Raw genomic sequence first — 19719 nt, forward strand, 5'->3', positions numbered from 1 at the left:
TGGAGACCCCTGATCTACAGCATTGGATTAAAACTGATTTTTTAAATTGTTTATATTTTTAAAAGTAGAATTCTACTAAATATGGATTTGTTTTAAGGCATTGGCCTTACATAAGTCCTAGGCTTTTAGAGGAACTTTTTTTGCATGTTAATAAGTTTGATTGGTACTTTAGTCAAAGATGTCAAAATTTAGTCATGTGTGAATGGTACTTTGGTCAGTGATATCAAACATTAGTCATGTGTGAATGGTACTTTGGTCAATGATGTCAATTGTTAGTCATGCATGAATGGTACTTAGGTCAGTGGTGTCTAAAGTTAGTCATGCGTGAATGGTACTTGGTCAATGGTGTCTAAAGTTAGTCATGTGTGAATGGTACTTTGGTCAGTGGTGTTTAAAGCTAGTCATGTGTGAATGGTACTTAAGTCAATGATATCAAAAGTTAGTCTTGCACAAATGGTACTTTAGTCACTAAAATTGAAATTACCTGACAGTTTCTTCATATCTACTCTAATGAAACAGTAGTTCTGGCAGGTTCTGTGATAGGTTCAGTAAAAGGCAAAATAAGAAGGAAAAGCCAGCAATTAAAAAGGATTTTTCCAGACTTGGAGAGTTGGTAAAATATAAAAATAGAGTTGTACTCATGTGTTGTATACTTTGAAATAAGAAATATGAATGTAAAAAATCAAAACTTAATAACAATGTATATAAATAAAATAAATTATATAATGTTACAGATTTTTTTTATACTGCATTTTTCTGTCACTTCTGTCACCCTTATTTTCATGGAACTTTTTCCTTTAACCTTTTCTGTGAACCACAACCAACCAGAGCAGGAATCCACAACCACCTAACTTAAATGCTACTTTATGTTATTGACCTTAGAGAAACCAGAAGTAAAGTAACTACCATTTCTGGTTACCAAAATCCCTCAAAAGTTGATACAGAACTACAAATTTCATTTAATACTTATACATGAAATATTATCAGTGTAACAGACACACAAACAATATTCTTAATCTAAGTTTTTCCTACTCAAGGATGTGTAAAGTGTTGAGATTTGTTAAGACTCAATTTTCATTTTTTGCATGATTACCAGAACATAGAAGTGTAGGATTTTAAAGTTTTAAGAATATGTGTAATAAAATTTGTAACTACAGAACTCTCAAACATAAATTCTACATAGGCTACAATTTTGTTAACTCATAAATAGCTGAAAAGTTCTGTAGTCCCAAGGAGGTTTAAGAGATTACAGAAAGGCAAGTGTGGAAGAAAAAAATCAGCTGTTTAAAAATGAGGTACTCTTCATATAAAATGTAAAGAAATGAAAACGAACAATGTAAGTAATAAACTTTATACATGTTACCAGATTTATTTATTTCGGTAATAGCAAGTAGATCCAGTGGAGTTTAAAAATTTTTTTTTAGAAAAGTAATAAAACATTAAAACTTTTTTCTTTTTTCTGTACAAAACATAAAGTTTGTGGACACTTTATGAGAATGTGAACTAAATTTTAGACTGGAGGATTTTTTTTTTACAGACTTTATTTTTAGCAGGCTTCATTTCGCCAACATTTTGAGAAAGAATAAGAAAAATAAGCCTAAAAATATATTATTCTTAATAATAGTTCTCTTCTATAAAACATAAAAAATGTGAAAGCTAAAATAATATAAAGAACAAAACATTTACTAATATTTACAGTTTTTATATTAATTCTTTATGTTACATTTTCTTTTGTACAGCTGAACTTTTTTACAATATAAAACTAAATACAAATATATGACACTATTATATACAGTCAGAAACATTGCATAACATTTTATTTATAACAAAAGTAAAAGAGTTTTCTTGTGGCTGTTAAAATGTTGAGGTGAGCAGGCAGACTGCCAAAGTTGCAAACACAACTGTTACAGATGGGAGACACGTTGCTGAAAAATAAAATGTTTAACATTTCGTTTCCACCAATTTATTCCAACTTTCATACAACGTTCAATATTCATTAAGTCTTCGGAAAGAAAACTTTCATGTATTATGCGAACAATCAACCTGAAGGAAAAAATACAACACAGGTAAATATAAATATTTGGTGACATTACCTGCAGTATTAATATCAGGAAGGTAAGGTGCCAAACTTGGATTTTTTGCATTGAGGTACTGAACAAATAAACTCCTTAGTGAACTCCTTTTAAAGCCTGAAATACAACAGAGAATGTTAAAGTATTTACTCCAAAATGGCAAAAATTAAAATAAATGGATAAGAGTTGTAACAATGTTGTAGAAATAGTCTAATGTCTGACCAGTAAAATCTATTGTTAAATGGTGTAATGTTAACTAACCTGTAAAGTTTACTGTTGAACGTTACAATTTTGTTAAATCGTAAAATCTATTGTTAAATCTATTTTTAATTAACCTGTAAAGTTTACTATTGAAAGTTACAATTTTGTTACAGCTAATGACTCACCTGTAAAATGCACCAAGACTTTGGTTTTACCAGCTGCATCACTGATGTGTTGAACAACTACTTCTGTACGTGAAGCTCCAATAGCATTGGCATAAACCTTTGCTATCCCTAGCCTTAAAATAAAGAAAATTAGTTTAATTTGAACAAAGAAACAAACATTATTTTACATTATTTAGTTATTTTGTTTTAAACTAAAACGTTTTAAGTATCAAGTTAGTTTATCATATCTGTTATGTTATATTTTTAAAAATTAACTCAGCTATGTTTTAAAAATATTTACCAGGCCAACTGAGGTATTAAAAAAAAATTACTTGTCTAACAAAGATGGAGTCTTGAACTCAACAGGCACAGCATCACTTGTGACAGGAATGATATCAGCACATGCAAGCCTTGTTGCCCCCATCCCACTCACATGAAGGACCATTGATCTGCCTTGCACTAAAACATTTCACACAGCAGGTGTTATCAGCACTGTACAGCTATAAACACACTCACTGATTTACTCTAGCACATTTGGTTGTTATGTCAGCTACTTAATTGCTGATCAATTTTCAAATGCAAACAAATAATTATTTTAGAGCAGCACACAAGTTAAATCTTTAGCTGCAGTTAGGATACATGGCTCCACAAGTGACCCAGTAAACAGGTAACTACGGGTTGGGTAATATCATGTGCTAAATCACCTGAAAATTCCCCAATTAACGGTAAATCAACATCTGTGACCAACTTTCTCCCACTTCCAACATCATAGGTGCCCAGTTTCATGGCTTGGTCACCAACTTCACACCGCAGTGGATTTAAAGCTCTGCATTCACTGTTGTAGTTCATCTGATAAATTGTTATCATAGAAGGCAATAAGAATTTAAGGGCATTCATTCTAACATTTAGAAAAAAGCAGAAGTGAGTACTACTAAATTAACATTGTATTCCTATGTAACAGTAAATTTGGGATGTCACTTCCAGTGGAATCAAGCTACAGAAACAATACATGTTTGTGATATAACTACTTTTGGACAACACATATGACGAGGAACAGGCATTACAATACACTGTTTTATATGATATAAAATTATTAATTCTGAAGTTTGCGAAATTGCAAACAGAATATGCACAGTTTCTGGTTACCAGAAATAGCTCTCAAGTTGAAATAAACTAATAAACTTATGTTTCAAATCAAATAATTATGAGCACACACACACACAGACACAAATACTCAAGAAGTTTTAAGGATAAAACTGTCCTATAATAATTTGTCTACCGTGTTGGCTATCGTCTAGTAAGGATCAAAATGCTCTATAATAATTTGACTACCATGTTGGCTATTATCTTGTAAGGATCAAAATGTAAGGATCAAAATGCTCTATAATAATTTGACTACCATGTTGGCTATTATCTTGTAAGGATCAAAATGTAAGGATCAAAATGCTCTATAATAATTTGTCTACCGTGTTGACTATTGTCTTGTAAGGATCAAAATGCTCTATAATAATTTGACTACCATGTTGGCTATTATCTTGTAAGGATCAAAATGTAAGGATCAAAATGCTCTATAATAATTTGTCTACCGTGTTGACTATTGTCTTGTAAGGATCAAAATGCTCTATAATAATTTGTCTACCGTGTTGACTATTGTCTTGTAAGGATCAAAATGCTCTATAATAATTTGTCTACCGTGTTGACTATTGTCTTGTAAGGATCAAAATGCTCTATAATAATTTGTCTACCGTGTTGACTATTGTCTTGTAAGGATCAAAATGCTCTATAATAATTTGTCTACCGTGTTGACTATTGTCTTGTAAGGATCAAAATGCTCTATAATAATTTGTCTACCGTGTTGACTATTGTCTTGTAAGGATCAAAATGAAGGCCAGTACTGTTGCACCTGGCTGTGGTGGCGTTGCTGTCCCCGTTCACTGGGTACATGTGGGTGTGCCAGTTGTGGGATGGACTCTGAAGGAAAGAACCCAGGAATTTGTCACAAAAGGCAAGTTTTAAGTCAGGATAATTTTTAAGGTAAAAATATAATGGAGTGACGTTTTTTAAAATCAAATTTTTTATAAGTAGCCACTTGAATGTTATTACTGACCTTGGCACCTGTCGAGTCGTTCAGGTGAACAGTGATTGAAGTGTCACTCATTGTGCCATCAGTATACACTGTCTGAGACTAGTAATAAAAAATTATATTCCAATTGTTATTTGCTCATGGAAATTATAGTCTCAGAGAAAATTGTTAATGTTAAAATAAAAGTAATAAAGATGTTAGTGCACAATCAAGTTTGGTTTTTGACTGTGTAAACAATAAAGTTTGATCATGATTACAACCATATATTTATTGTCCAAATGTGTGGTCACAATAATCTATGAATCAGCTTGCCGAATGGGAATGAGTTAACTTGATTACAATAAAAGTGACTAGTGACAATTTTAAATTATTTTAAAATATTTTTTTAATGCTCTAGCTGCTCTACCTATATATTTTCATGTGTCATTAATTACCCACCAATAAATAGTTCCATTTCCTATATCACCTAACTTCCAACATTCGTTACATGCCTAAATAGTTCTGACAATTCCTTATGTTATCTTACAGGTGTTACCCAGCAAAAAAATAGTTCCCACAATTCCTTGTTATCTTACAGGTGTAACCCACCAAAAAAATAGTTCCCACAATTCCTCCAGTGAAGTTGGATACAGCAGTGACAAGCTGGCCGCTGACATCAGACATGTGCGTCACTATGGTAGCACAAGCCACAATCCTGTTGCTGGTGGTGTCCACTACAACCAGACTCCTCCCTGCAACACTTGTCAGGCCAGTCAAAGGCAGATTCAGGTTCACCCACTGCTTCTGTGTTCCAAATCTTTCTAAATCTCCAATCTTTCAGGAAAAGAATAAATTTTAGTTTTAAGAAAATATAAACGAAAACTAAAAGATTATTTCATTAAATTCTCAGTTAATGTGTCTTTACTCTGTTTTGACCAGATTTAATTTAAAAGTTTGTTTTGTTTAAAAGATGTAAAAATAAATCAACAATTTTTACTTTGTATGTATCATCAGTAGATTGCACTGTATTCACATTTAGAGGGTTATAAACTGATCCAATGCCTGAACACTTATCATCATTTGGAGGCAGATCATATATCCTTAACCTAAAAGTGGAAGATTATAATATATCATTAGCCTAAAAGTTGAAGATTATAATATATCATTAGCCTAAAAGTGGAAGATTATAATATATCAGTAGCCTAAAAGTTTAAGATTATAATATATCAGTAGCCTAAAAGTGGAAGATTATAATATATCAGTAGCCTAAAAGTTGAAGATTATAATATATCAGTAGCCTAAAAAGTTGAAGATTATAATATACGAGAAAAATGGCCCGTTGAGGAAGGATACAACGGGCGCTAGGCTGATAGTGCTGTCTCTTTTCTCTAAACTAAAACCAACCCCCCCCCAAGAAACTCTTCACGCAAACCATTTAGATTAGACAAAATTTCCTTTTTATTCAATGTTTACTTGAGAATCAATGACGTCATATTACTGTGTGCACTCTCTTGAGATTATTTTCTACTCTATGCTAAATGTGACCGCGTCATACTTCGTTTTTCAAATTACTGTGCATGTTTTTATTTTGCTTGTGTTTTCTCTACAGCGTTCTTGTCAGATAGATAGATACATAGACAGACAGCGAAACTATTAGTATTAATTAGTAGCCTAAAAGTTGAAGATTATAAAATATCATTAGCCTAAAAGTGAAAGATTATATATTATTAGGGGTCGGCGTGGTCGAGTCGGTAAAGCTCATGGTTGCTAAACCGAAAAGTCTCGAGTTCGAACCCTCGGGCAGATGAGGCTCGTTAGCTGGGGACAGCCACTCTTCTAGGAGAGACAACTCCAAAATCAAACAACTGCTGCCTGGTAGTTTGTTCTTGGTTGGACAAAGGTTATGGAAGCAAATCCAAAAAGAAAAGCAGGCTGAAATCGGAGTCAATGGCCTCAATGGCGCATAACCAGTTGACACGTAATCCTTAATTGTGATGGAAGCATGGTCGAGTCGGCAAAGCTCATGATTGATAAATTCGAAAAAAGTCTCGAGTTCAAACCCTCTGGCAGATAAGGCTCGATCCCTCCCAACACTAAAAATTAAGAACGAAGAAGAAGAAGATATATTATTAGCCTAAAAGTGGAATAAGTAATTAAAAAATATAAATTTTGTTAAAGAGCAAAGAAGAGCTATGTAGATCATTTAGATTAAAAGATCCTGTTCATGCCTCACATTTCTAATTTTTACAATCAAATGAGCACCTAAACAACGCACTAAAAGTTTGTGGACCTGTGGCTATCTGTAAGTCCTGTCAGTTCATTGACCCCTGAGGTTTCTAGGGCCCCAAATCCAGGTGACTGCGTGAAAGTGACCATCCCTCCAACACCATTCATGGACAGGTGAGCAGCTAAAGTTGGCTGGGGTACGGGCTCGATGTTAGCACAGGATAAAATACTGGAGCTACCAGGGCTCAGGATGACCAGAGATCTTCCAATAATGGACTGAGGTCCTGACAGGGGCAGGTATGTGTCAGTAAATACCAATCTTTTTCCTGTATCTGAAAAGAAACCAGCAGTAGAAGTGATGTAAAGATTTGCTGGGAGGGACAGCTGAGGTAGAATCAATGAAGGAAATCTGGATTTTTTTGACAGTCCATCTAGATTATGTAAATCTATTAAGCTAATCTGAGTCTTCTACGGTTAAATATTCTAGATGGTCAACATCTTGGCATGTTAAATATTCTAGATGGTTGGTATCTTGGCCAGTTAAAAGACAAATACACTAATACATTTTATGTGTCAGTAAAATAATATAATGCACACAACAAAATCTAGGATACGTTTGTATACAAGAGAAGTATACTTAAAAGAAAATGATTTCCCTTTACTCCTTTTGACCATCTATAGTAAAAAAAATATATCAGTGATTCTTGGTTTGAAATAGTTGTCACTATTGTTTAGACAGATAGTTATAGTTACCACTATTGTTCAGACAGATAGGTTTAGTTACCACTATTGTTTAGACAGATAGTTATAGTTACCACTATTGTTCAGACAGATAGGTTTAGTTACCACTATTGTTTAGACAGATAGTTATAGTTACCACTATTGTTCAGACAGATAGTTTTAGTTACCACTATTGTTGAGACAGATAGTTTTAGTTACCACTATTGTTTAGACAGATAGGTTTAGTTACCACTATTGTTGAGACAGATAGTTTTAGTTACCACTATTGTTTAGACAGATAGGTTTAGTTACCACTATTGTTGAGACAGATAGTTTTAGTTACCACTATTGTTTAGATAGATAGTTTTAGTTACCACTATTGTTCAGACAGATAGGTTAAGTTACCACTAATGTTCAGACAGATAGTTTTAGTTACCATTGTTGGTGACTGCATTCCGTATTTCTAAAGTTCCAAGTCTGGAGGTTAGGTCCCCCACAGGTGTGAAGATGGGCTCAGTTGTCTGGCACCTTTTGTCATCCATGGCTGACAATGGCGCTATCTGGAACAGTGGGATTTGTTGTGTGCAACAAGTATAAAACATACAGAACAAGTTGAAGAAAGTAAAACAAGAAACAAACAGAACAATTTGGAAACAATATAAAAAATATAGCACAAACAAAAACTTAAATGCAGTAAGAATGGACAATATTGACAATATTGTAAACATTTTAAAATTAAACTTGGAATTAATATGGAAATAGTCTAGATAAAATCACGTTGACAGAAATGTGTCAGCTACATTTTTGTCTAATTGTTAGAGATCCTTACCAAAATATAAAGCTATTAACTCTACACAAAAATATTGTTTATAATGTCATACTTGATTTGTATTAATTCTCCATGGATGACCTTGAGTTGGTGACCGTCCATCATTGTAGTCCAGCAGTAAAAAAATGGAAGTTTCTGATAAAGGCCGGTCCAACTCCTGCATAAACAGCACCTGCCCAATGACGGGGAACTTGAACGTTGCTCTGGCCAGAACAACTGGGGCTAGAGGTCTGATGTTGGCACACACCCATCTGGTCAAACATTCAGGCAGGAACATTGGTCATTTGATGACCAGAGTAGCCATGTCATGTCTTAAACAAGAGTCAGTGACCATGTCAAGTCTTAAACAAGAGTCAGTGGCCATGTCATGTCTTAAACAAGAGTCAGTGACCATGTCAAGTCTTAAACAAGAGTCAGGGACTATGTCAAGTCTTAAACAAAAGTCAGTGAACGCATCAAGTCTTAAGAGTCAGTGACCATGTCAAGTCTTAAACAAGAGTCAGTGACCACATCAAGTCTTAAACAAGAGTCAGTGACCACAAGAAGTCTTAAGAGTCAGTTACCATGTCAAGTCTTAAACAATAGTCAGTGTCCACATCAAGTCTTAAACAAGAGTCAGTTACTATGTCAAGTCTTAAACAAGAGTCATTTAAGTCTCTATCTTGACCAAGAGTTAGTGATATTTTCAAGTCTTAAGACACATCCCATCATATTTTTTTATTTGAAACCCTAACTCATAACAACTAGATCTAGATCTATGTGGTGATGTAAGTTTGGTAAAATGGTTGTTTTTGAAAAAATGGTTAAAATGTATACAAAGAGTATAATTACTATAATGGCTATTCTGGCTCTAGACTTGTAAAGGTTTTAAAAGATCTAGATGTGAATGTTTTGCTGGCTCTAGACTGGTAAAGGTTTTAAAAGATCTAGATGTGAATGTTTTGCTGGCTCTAGACTGGTAAAGGTTTTAAAAGATCTAGATGTGAATGTTTTGCTGGCTCTAGACTGGTAAAGGTTTTAAAAGATCTAGATGGGAAAGTTTATAAATTATAACCTACCTGCTGGCACTTGAGTCATTGCGGTGAATGACCAAAGACCGACCAATGATGCTGTTAGTTCCATATAAAGGTAAATTCCAGTCTTTGTATGAGCTGTTTAATTCATTGAGACCTTCAAGGGTTCCATACTTAGCACTCAGGTCTCCAACCTCATACATGTCGTTGGTGGTACTCCCAGGAGTGGGGTAGGTTGGGGAGTTGACGTCTTTTTTGTAGGGGTTGAAATGTGCAGCCACAACCACGGGGCCGCAAAGATCTTGCCCTGCCACGGTCTTTGTGGGCGTGGGCCAGAGGTGGACATGGTATCCTTTGGCTGCTGATCTCAGACCTGTTAAACTGACTTCTGTCGTTGTCTGGTCTAGGGGCGACAACTGAGAAAATATGACAGATCCTGTGACACCATCATGACTGAATTTCACAACTGCTTTTCGAAGTGCAAAAATTTTAATTTCTGCACAGAAGAAACTGCTGTTATCAGAGGGATAAACAAGTAAAAGTTTGTTTTCTATACTCGATCCTCCGGCAAGAGGAAGATTTCTATCAGAAAATCCAAGCCGTCGCTCTCCTTTCGTAGCCCCTGTGATGACGTTACCTAGCTTGTCAACAAGATTTCCCACAGCGCACAAAGTGGGATTACTCTGGCTGCATCCACCGCCGGCAACATTATTTGGGTTATATACCTTGGCGTTTTGAAACGTAACCAACGAACAATTACTGAATGAGTCTGTAATTCTCCACGATAGACTCCTGAGGTTGGTATTGTCAGTGTATAAGTCAGCGACGATGCGAGTTACCGAACCTGTCACTGTAGGGTTGAGTTGGCGGAAATACACGAGGCCAGACAGGACGCCACGGAACTTGGCGACGGCTGTGACGTGTGTGGCGTCTGCTTGTAGCGTGGCGCAGATAGTTTTAGTGTCCGTTTTCAGAACTATTGAGTGACCTACAATAAGATAAAATAAATAGGACACGTTCAAAACTCTCTTTAACATTACTACTTTGCATTGCAAACAGAGTTTCTTCCAGGCATCTCTTCGGGGGGCGGGGGGGGGGGGCGGAGCCCACCCGCAGAGGGTCTACCGCCCCCTCCCCCCCTCGAACGAACTGGAATTTATATAGAAAATATATACTTTTAACAGCGTCCGCCCCCGGAAATTTTAGTCCGATCCCCCCTCCCCCGAAAATTTCTAGAAAATAAATTTCAAGTACCCCCCCCCCCCCCCCCCCCCAGAGAAAAAAAGTCTGGAAGAAACACTGCAAATTTGCAAAGCTGCAAATTAGATGCGATAATTTTACAATCGATAAGCATAAATGTTGCCCAAGCCGTAACGTCTTCATTTATAGAACTGTTATTATTTATAGATCTACGGAGAAATTGGCAGTTCACTTATTTATTTGCCTTTTCACGTAAATGTATACCTATTGTAGACAGCGGATTTACCAAGTTCAAATTCTTTGTTTTCTTGAGTTGTTTTTTTTTAAATTTAAGGTGAATATTTAAGCTGTGAATAAGGAAAGGGCCTTTTGTTATTTTCGCGACTTTTAAAAATTATTTTAATGCTTTAACCAAGATAGTTAAATCTTTGTTAACAAAGTCAATAAACAATGTTTAAAAAAAAATTAAAATGAACACGTGACTTGCGTGAACCAAGGGAGACAACGAGGCGACTCACCTGTAACATGATCCCAGGTGAGAATGTTCTGGAATATCACATTTGTCTGGGTGTTGGCCTGCAGGGTCACACTTTGACTCAACCTGTTGTATAGAACATAGATCTAGATAAGATCTTTGTGGACATAGAACATAGATCTAGATAAGATCTTTGTGGACATAGAACATAGATCTAGATAAGATCTTAGTGGACATAGATCTAGATAAGATCTTTGTGAACATAGAACATAGATCTAGATAAGATCTTAGTGGACATAGATCTAGATAAGATCTTTGTGAACATAGAACATCGATCTAGATAAGATCTTTGTGGACATAGAACATAGATCTAGATAAGATCTTTCTGGACATAGAACATAGATCTATATACGATCTTTGTGGACATAGAACATAGATCTAGATAAGATCTTTCTGGACATAGAACATAGATCTAGATAACATCTTTCTGGACATAGAACATAGATCTAGATAACATCTTTCTGGACATAGAACATAGATCTAGATAAGATCTTTCTGGACATAGAACATAGATCTAGATAAGATCTTTGTGAACATAGATCTATATAAGATCTTTCTAGACATTGATCTATATAAGATCTTTCTGGACATAGATCTATATAAGATCTTTGTGGACATAGAACATAGATCTAGATAAGATCTTAGTTCATAGAACATAGATCTAGGTAAGATCTTTGTGGACATAGAACAAAGATCTATATAAGATCTTTCTGGACATAGAACATAGATCTAGATAAGATCTTAGTTCATAGAACATAGATCTAGGTAAGATCTTTGTGGACATAGAACATAGATCTATATAAGATCTTTCTGGACATAGAACATAGATCTAGATAAGATCTTTGTGGACATAGATCTAGATAAGATCTTTGTGGACATAGAACATAGATCTAGATAAGATCTTTGTGAACATAGAACATACACCTTGATAAGATCTTTATAGACATAGATCATAGATCTAGATACGATCTTTTTGAACATAGATCTATATAAGATCTTAGTGGACATAGATCTATATAAGATCTTAGTGGGCATAGATCTATATAAGATCTTAGTGGACATAGATCTATATAAGATCTTAGTGGACATCGATCTATATAAGATCTTTGTGTACATAGAACGTAGATCTAGATACATCTTTGTGGACATAGAACATAGATTTAGATTCTAGACACTTTCATTCTGAATATATATCAAGAAGCGTTACTTGTGGATATAATTTAGACCATACATCTGAAAACATATTTCTTTCTATCCCTTTCCGCTTATTTAATCACGACTTTCGACAGAGGGCAAAGACATACCTGTAAAACATGACAAAGAACTACACTGTAAGACATGACAAAGACCTAGCCTGACAGATGACACAATAAAGACCAAGCCTGCGACAGTCACCAAAGACCTACCCTGTAGACATGAAAAATACCTAGCCTGCAACAGTCGACAGACCTAGCCTGCGACAGACACCAAAGACCTACCATGTAGACATAGCAAAGACCTAGCCTGAGACAGTCGACAAAGACCGACCTGTAAAACACGAGAAAGACCTAGTATGTAAGACATGACAAAGACCTAGCCTGCGACAGACGACACAACAAAGACCAAGCCTGCGACAGTCACCAAAGACCTACCCTGTAGACCTGACTAAGACCTACCCTGTAGACCTGACAAAGACCTACCCTGCGACAGTCACCAAAGACCTACCCTGTAGACCTGACAAAGACCTAGCCTGCGACAGTCACCAAAGACCTACCATGTAGACCTGACAAAGACCTACCCTGTAGACCTGACTAAGACCTAGCCTGCGACAGTCACCAAAGACCTACCCTGTAGACATGACAAAGACCTAGCCTGAGACAGTCGACAAAGACCTACCTGTAAAACACGAGAAAGACCTAGTGTGTAAGACATGACTAAGACCTACCCTGCAACAGTCACCAAAGACCTACCCTGTAGACCTGACAAAGACCTACCCTGTAGACCTGACAAAGACCTACCCTGCGACAACCTCGCCGAGCTGTGTGTTGGAGCACTTGTCCTCCACGTCATACTCCAGCCACACGGGGTGGATCTCCACGGTGGTCTGCCCCATGGTCTCCGTCACGTTGAGCGTCACGGTGAGGGCATTGTTGCCCCAGGACGTCTGGACGGTGCCCCTGACACCCAGCATGTGGATCTCACCCACCAGAGTCTGGCCACTGCATACACCCACAACTGTAGATAGAGACAATATGTTAGGGTCTAGCCACTGCATACACCCACAACTGTAGATAGACACAATATGTTAGGGTCTGGCCACTGCATACACCCACAACTGTAGATAGACACAATATGTTAGGGTCTAGCCACTGCATACACCCACAACTGTAGATAGACAAGGTGTTATCTAGGGGCTGGGTCAAACACATATTGGTCAATGTTTTGTCCAAGGCCTGAAGACTCAGACCCCTCAAGGGCCTGAACACCAGACCCCTTAAGGACCTGAACACCAGACCCCTCAAGGACCTGAACACCAGACCCCTTAAGGACCTGAACACCAGACCCCTTAAGGGTCTGGCCAGCAAACGTCGAGCGGTCATCATTTACGAGAGCTAACAGAGACCCATATCAGCCATCGACTGACTCACCGGCTGACTCCAGTGGATGACTCCAGTGGATGACTCCACTGTAACTCAACATTTACTTTATATTACCGGCAACTTTTTAAAACCCCAAATGCTGAATTTTAATAATTAAAATGCCTTCATTCGTTAGTCCCTGCTAAGCATCCCATTACTAAGATCTCGATTGTTAAAGATCCCAATCTTAAAGATCCCAATCTTAAAGATCCCAACCTTAAAGATCACAATCTTAACAATCCTTAAATTAAAAACCCTAATACCGAACATCCAAATGTTTACCTATGTTAATACCCCCCCCCCCCCCACGGCTATGTCAGCCACGCCCACTATACAAACACACAGCACGCGACACACTGTGTTGGGTATTGCCCACAATTCTCTCCCTTTCTACATCATACAATTTTTAATAATTATTTCGGTTCAACGGACGGAGGAACTAGATATTATTTACAATCTGTTATTTTTAGAACAGAATGTTAACATTTTACTACAGTTAACTGATATATAGAATGTTAACATTTTACTAGAGTTACCGGGTATATAAAATGTTAACGTTTTACTAGAGTTACCTCATTTATAGAATGTTAACATTTTACTAGAGTTACCTGATATAAAGAATGTTAACATTTTACTACAGTTACAGGGTATATAGAATGTTAACTCGTTAACTGCTTTATAAGTTATTGCATTGATAGAAAGTTACATTTTTTTCTCAGCGATGAATACGCAGAGAAACGTACATTTAAAATTGGTTGGAAAATAAGGTTCACTTGATTTTATTGCCAGTCTTATTTTTTAAAAAAATGCAACAACAACAACACACTGGATTCAACGTTTTAATACCATTCATGGGTGGATCTCATGGCATTAGAGCTCCAGTCGTGCGTGAAGTGTCGGGCTGTACTTTAATGTGAACACCAGAGGTTTGTTCACAGAGAGCTGGGGGTGATAAGGAGGGGGAGAAGCTCGGTACATTCAAACTTCAGTACAAGGCGGGGTCTAACATTCGGAGGTTAGGACTGACATTTTGAGGGCAGAACTGACAATATGAGGGCAGAACTGTGACAATTTGAGGGCAGAACTGTGACAATCTGAGGGCAGAACTGTGACAATCTGAGGGCTGAGACGTACACACGAACGCACGCTTATAGGCAGACAGACAGAAACGATTGCAAATCTCGCTTTTTTTCCTATTCAGAGAGGCGTAAAACGTTAAGATTTTGTCTTCCACTGAAAAAATCTAGCTTGACCTCACTGTCAGTAAACCTGAGTGTGCCTGCCCTATTCCACACACCATGAACCAACCCAATAGCGTCAACTTCAGCCTATATCATCAACATCAGCCCATATCTAACCCATAGCGTCAACATCAGCCCATAGTGTCAACATCAGCCCATATCATCAACATCAGCCCATATCCAACCCATAGAGTCAACATCAGCCCATATCAAACCCATAGCATCAACATCAGCCCATATCAAACCCATAGCATCAACATCAGCCCATATCCAACCCATAGTGTCAACATCAGCCCATATCAAACCCATAGCATCAACATCAGCCCATATCAAACCCATAGCGTCAACATCAGCCCATATCAAACCCATAGCGTCAACATCAGCCCATATCCAACCCATAGTGTCAACATCAGCCCATATCAAACCCATAGCATCAACATCAGCCCATATCAAACCCATAGCGTCAACATTAGCCCATATCCAACCCATAGCGTCAACATCAGCCCATATCAAACCCATAGCGTCAACATTAGCCCATATCCAACCCATAACGTCAACATCAGCCCATATCTAACTTATAGCGTCCACATCAACCCATAGCGTCAACATCAGCCCATATCAAACCCATAGCGTCAACATTAGCCCATATCCAACCCATAGCGTCAACATCAGCCCATATCCAACACATAGCGTCAACATCAGCCCATATCCAACGAATAGTGTCAACATCAACCCATATCTAACCCATAGCGTCAACATCAACCCATAGCGTCAACATCAGCCCATATCCAACACATAGCGTCAACATCAGCCCATATCCAACCCATAGCGTCAACATCAGCCCATATCCAACTCATAGTGTCAACATCAGCCCACATCCAACCCATAGCGTCAACATCAGCCCATATCTAACCCATAGCGTCAACATCAGCCCATAGCGTCAACATCAGCCCATATCCAACACATAGCGTCAACATCAGCCCATATCCAACCCATAGCGTCAACATCAGCCCATATCCAACCCATAGCGTCAACATCAGCCCATATCTAACCCATAGCGTCAACATCAGCTCATAGCGTCAACATCAGCCCATATCTAACCCATTGCGTCAACATCAGCCCATATTTAACCCATAGCGTCAACATCAGCCCAAATCTAACCCATAGCGTCAACATCAACCCATATCCAACCCATAGCGTCAACATCAGCCCATATCTAACCCATAGCATCAACATCAGCACATATCTAACCCATAGCGTCAACATCAGCCCATATCCAACCCATAGCGTCAACATCAGCCCATAGTGTCAACATCAGCCCATATCTAATCCATAGCGTCAACATCAGCCCATATCCAACCCATAGCGTCAACATCAGCCCATATCTAACCCATAGCGTCAACATCAGCCCATAGTGTCAACATCAGCCCATATCTAACCCATAGCGTCAACATCAGCCCATATCCAACCCATAGCGTCAACATCAGCCCATATCTAACCCATAGCGTCAACATCAGCCCATAGCGTCAACATCAGCCCATATCTAACCCATAGCGTCAACATCAGCCCATATCCAACCCATAGCGTCAACATCAGCCCATATCCAACACATAGCGTCAACATCAGCCTATATCTAACCCATTTCGTCAACATCAGCCCATATCCAACCCATAGCGTCAACATCAGCCCATATCCAACCCATAGCGTCAACATCAGCCCATATCTAACCCATAGCGTCAACATCAGCCTATATCTAATCCATTGCGTCAACATCAGCCCATATCTAACCCATAGCGTCAACATCAGCCCATATCCAACCCATTGCGTTTTTAAAAGCGTTTGACTCTTTACATAGTAGGCCGATAGTTTTTTTGCTATATTTTTTTTACAAGTAAACATAATGTTTTGTAGACACAGTGAATAGGGTACCGAATGTAGGCATTATTTTGTTATCGAGGGAGGGGTCACATTTTTCTGTCAGATATATATATATATATATATATATATATATATATATATATATATATATATATATATATATATATATATATATATAGCTATAAATCAATAAATTTTGACACCTGATCCACAACCATTCAAGGATATAACCGATCCAGAGTTCAATCAACTGTTTTGTAGTCTGGGGTAAGCATGGGGTGGGGGGGGGGGGGGCTTTTAGCCGCACTCACTAATGTTAGTGGGTGGAGGTAGGCTAAATCAACCAACATACATCATTCAGTTGGAAGGCTAAGACACAACTATGTCTTAAGCGAAACGTCCTAATAGTTGCGTTCGTACTGTGGTCACATGTGTAGACAATTTACAACACACCAACACAACAACACATCAACACAACAACATACCAACACAACAACACATCAACATACCAACACAACAACACAACAACACACCAACACAACAACACAACAACACACCAACATACCAACACACCAACACAACACAACAACACAACAACACAATAACACATCAACATACCAACACACCAACACAACACAACAACACACCAACACATCAACACACCAACACAACAACACAACAATATACCAACACACCAACACACCAACACAACAACACAACAACACAACAACACGCCAACACAACAACACAACAACACGCCAACACAACAACACAACAACACAATAACACACCAACACAACAAAACACCAACACAACAAAACACCAACACAACAAAACACCAACACAACAACACACCAACACAACAACACACCAACACAACAACACACCAATCCTTAGGCCTATACAAAAAACACAACGATCATACAACACGTGTGACGAATTTTCACAAGCCATAAAACATAACACAGTAGAAGAGGCTGCCTACAGTGGACATATGAGACAGACCTACAGTGGACATACGAGACAGACCTACACTGGAAATATGAGACAGACCTACAGTGGAAATATGAGACAGACCTACAGTGGAAATATGAGACAGACCTACAGTGGAAATATGAGACAGACCTACAGTGGAAATATGAGACAGACCTACAGTGGAAATAAGAGACAGACCTACAGTGGAAATATGAGACAGACCTACAGTGGAAATATGAGACCTACAGTGGAAATATGAGACAGACCTACAGTGGAAATATGAGACAGACCTACAGTGGAAATATGAGACAGACCTACAGTGGAAATATGAGACCTACAGTGGAAATATGAGACAGACCTACAGTGGAAATATGAGACCTACAGTGGAAATATGAGACAGACCTACAGTGGAAATATGAGACAGACCTACAGTGGAAATATGAGACAGACCTACAGTGGAAATATGAGACAGACCTACATGAACATGTAGCTGGCAGATCACGGTATTTGGTAAATTAGGCTCGTAACACTAACAGGTTCAATGTTACATAACCACGAAACACGGGCTTCGTATATTTAGGCTTGTAACATGTTCATCATCGACTATTTTAGGTGTGTTGGGCCCTGCGACTATTTTAGGTGTGTTGGGCCCTGCGACTATTTTAGGCGTGCTGAAGCTAATTGAAACATTGTTTGAAACAACACTACACAAAGCAAACGGTGTAACATGTTTATCTCTTCACAAAAGAGACGGCCTTACACAGGTGAACGTTGATAAACAAATAAACAAGAGGCACTCTTGTTTTGGTGCGCAGAAAGTGAATACATTTTTTTTACAATTGTTGACCAACTTAAAATGTAACTATAAATAAGTCATTAAAACTGGCGACATAATAAGTTATGTAAATAGTGGCTAATTTAATGCAGATGTATCTAACTGATGAACTGCGTCCACTGGGTACGCTAAAGGTTGAGAACGGACAAGTCATTACCTGCGACAATGAGAATAACAACAAGCGGTGACATCGCCATGTTGTAGTGAAGACACCACTGACTAACTGACGCACAAGTTCATTAAGTGTCTGAAATAATTTAGTCGTGTTGTGACGACCCGCGGCAGATGGGCTTTAGTTCCGCTGTGAAATATTATCCATCCAATATGTAAGATAGGCTCGGCTTGTTTTCACAACTGGCCTAAATTCTGCCCCGGGCCGAGATTAGCTGGCTATTGACAGACCGGTAGCGACCCATTTCGGTCCCCACGTGCCCAGGTAAGAGAAGGAGAGGGGGGGGGATCTTATAGTGTTTTCACCTTCCATTATCATAGGCTAGAAGGTCAGGAGCGACTCGACAAACAAATAAATGAGAGACAATCGATGTTTTACTGGTTGTACATGTGTGAGTATCTTGGGTGTACATAGTGAACGGGTTTCTTTCAGGCACCTCTTCGGGATGGAGGGGGGGGAGTGGTTATTTAATTTCATAAAAATAATTAGACATCGAATGAACCAAATATTATATCAGTCAGATGCATTGTCATCAAATCTTGACCCACGTGCCAAGTTTGAAACAAATCAGCCAGTTAGAAGTGCTCGAAATTTCGCTCGCCCGTTTCGATCCATGACGGACAATAGAAAGAAAAACATAGGAAGCAAGTTAAATAAAAGCTAGTAAAAAGAGAGGAAGCAAGTTAAATAAAAGCTTGTAAAAACAGAGGAAGCAAGTTAAATAAAAGCTTGTAAAACAAGACACTTTTCGCTCTTTTTGACAGTTGAGTGGAGTGGGCGTCTAATTCCAATCACACGTTTTTCACATGGGACAATTTGCCACGTTGGACCACATAAGCTACATTCACGCCATAACTGGCAACGACAACATCTTGAGTGCCAGGTTTTCCCCCAACTTCATATTTTACAGGGAACACTCGAATTATTATTTGAATAAAGCCCCTGTCAATCCGTTAAAACACTAGAGCTCAAGTAATC

At 38.0% G+C, this 19719-nt stretch overlaps 1 protein-coding gene across 1 annotated transcript; it reads right to left on the bottom strand.

Moving 5' to 3' along the window:
* Window positions 1-1341: 1341 nt before the first annotated feature.
* LOC131948207 (uncharacterized) lies at window positions 1342-18974 on the bottom strand. Its single transcript, XM_059309751.1, has 16 exons — window positions 18727-18974; window positions 13020-13236; window positions 11006-11088; window positions 9333-10275; window positions 8327-8525; window positions 7882-8005; window positions 6790-7057; window positions 5497-5605; window positions 5109-5333; window positions 4545-4622; window positions 4289-4408; window positions 3142-3286; window positions 2770-2896; window positions 2459-2571; window positions 2094-2189; window positions 1342-1925 (listed from the first exon to the last, which is right to left on the bottom strand). The coding sequence occupies exons 1-16, from the start codon at window positions 18764-18766 to the stop codon at window positions 1855-1857; spliced, it is 2958 nt and encodes a 985-aa protein (XP_059165734.1). The 5' UTR covers window positions 18767-18974; the 3' UTR covers window positions 1342-1854.
* Window positions 18975-19719: the final 745 nt, after the last annotated feature.

Source organism: Physella acuta, unplaced genomic scaffold (assembly GCF_028476545.2).
Source record: "Physella acuta isolate Inbredline_101_S28 unplaced genomic scaffold, ASM2847654v3 ptg000058l, whole genome shotgun sequence".
Lineage (NCBI taxonomy): Eukaryota > Metazoa > Mollusca > Gastropoda > Physidae > Physella > Physella acuta.

Excerpts from the sequence above, each read along its gene's own strand:
- LOC131948207 (XM_059309751.1), bottom strand. The coding sequence starts at position 18,766 with ATGGCGATGTCACCGCTTGTTGTTATTCTCATTGTCGCAG. Across the intron at positions 8,526-9,332 it reads AATGACTCAAGTGCCAGCAG|ATGGGTGTGTGCCAACATCA; the intron begins GTAGGTTATAAT and ends ATGTTTGACCAG. Across the intron at positions 4,409-4,544 it reads ACGACTCGACAGGTGCCAAG|AGTCCATCCCACAACTGGCA; the intron begins GTCAGTAATAAC and ends TCTTTCCTTCAG.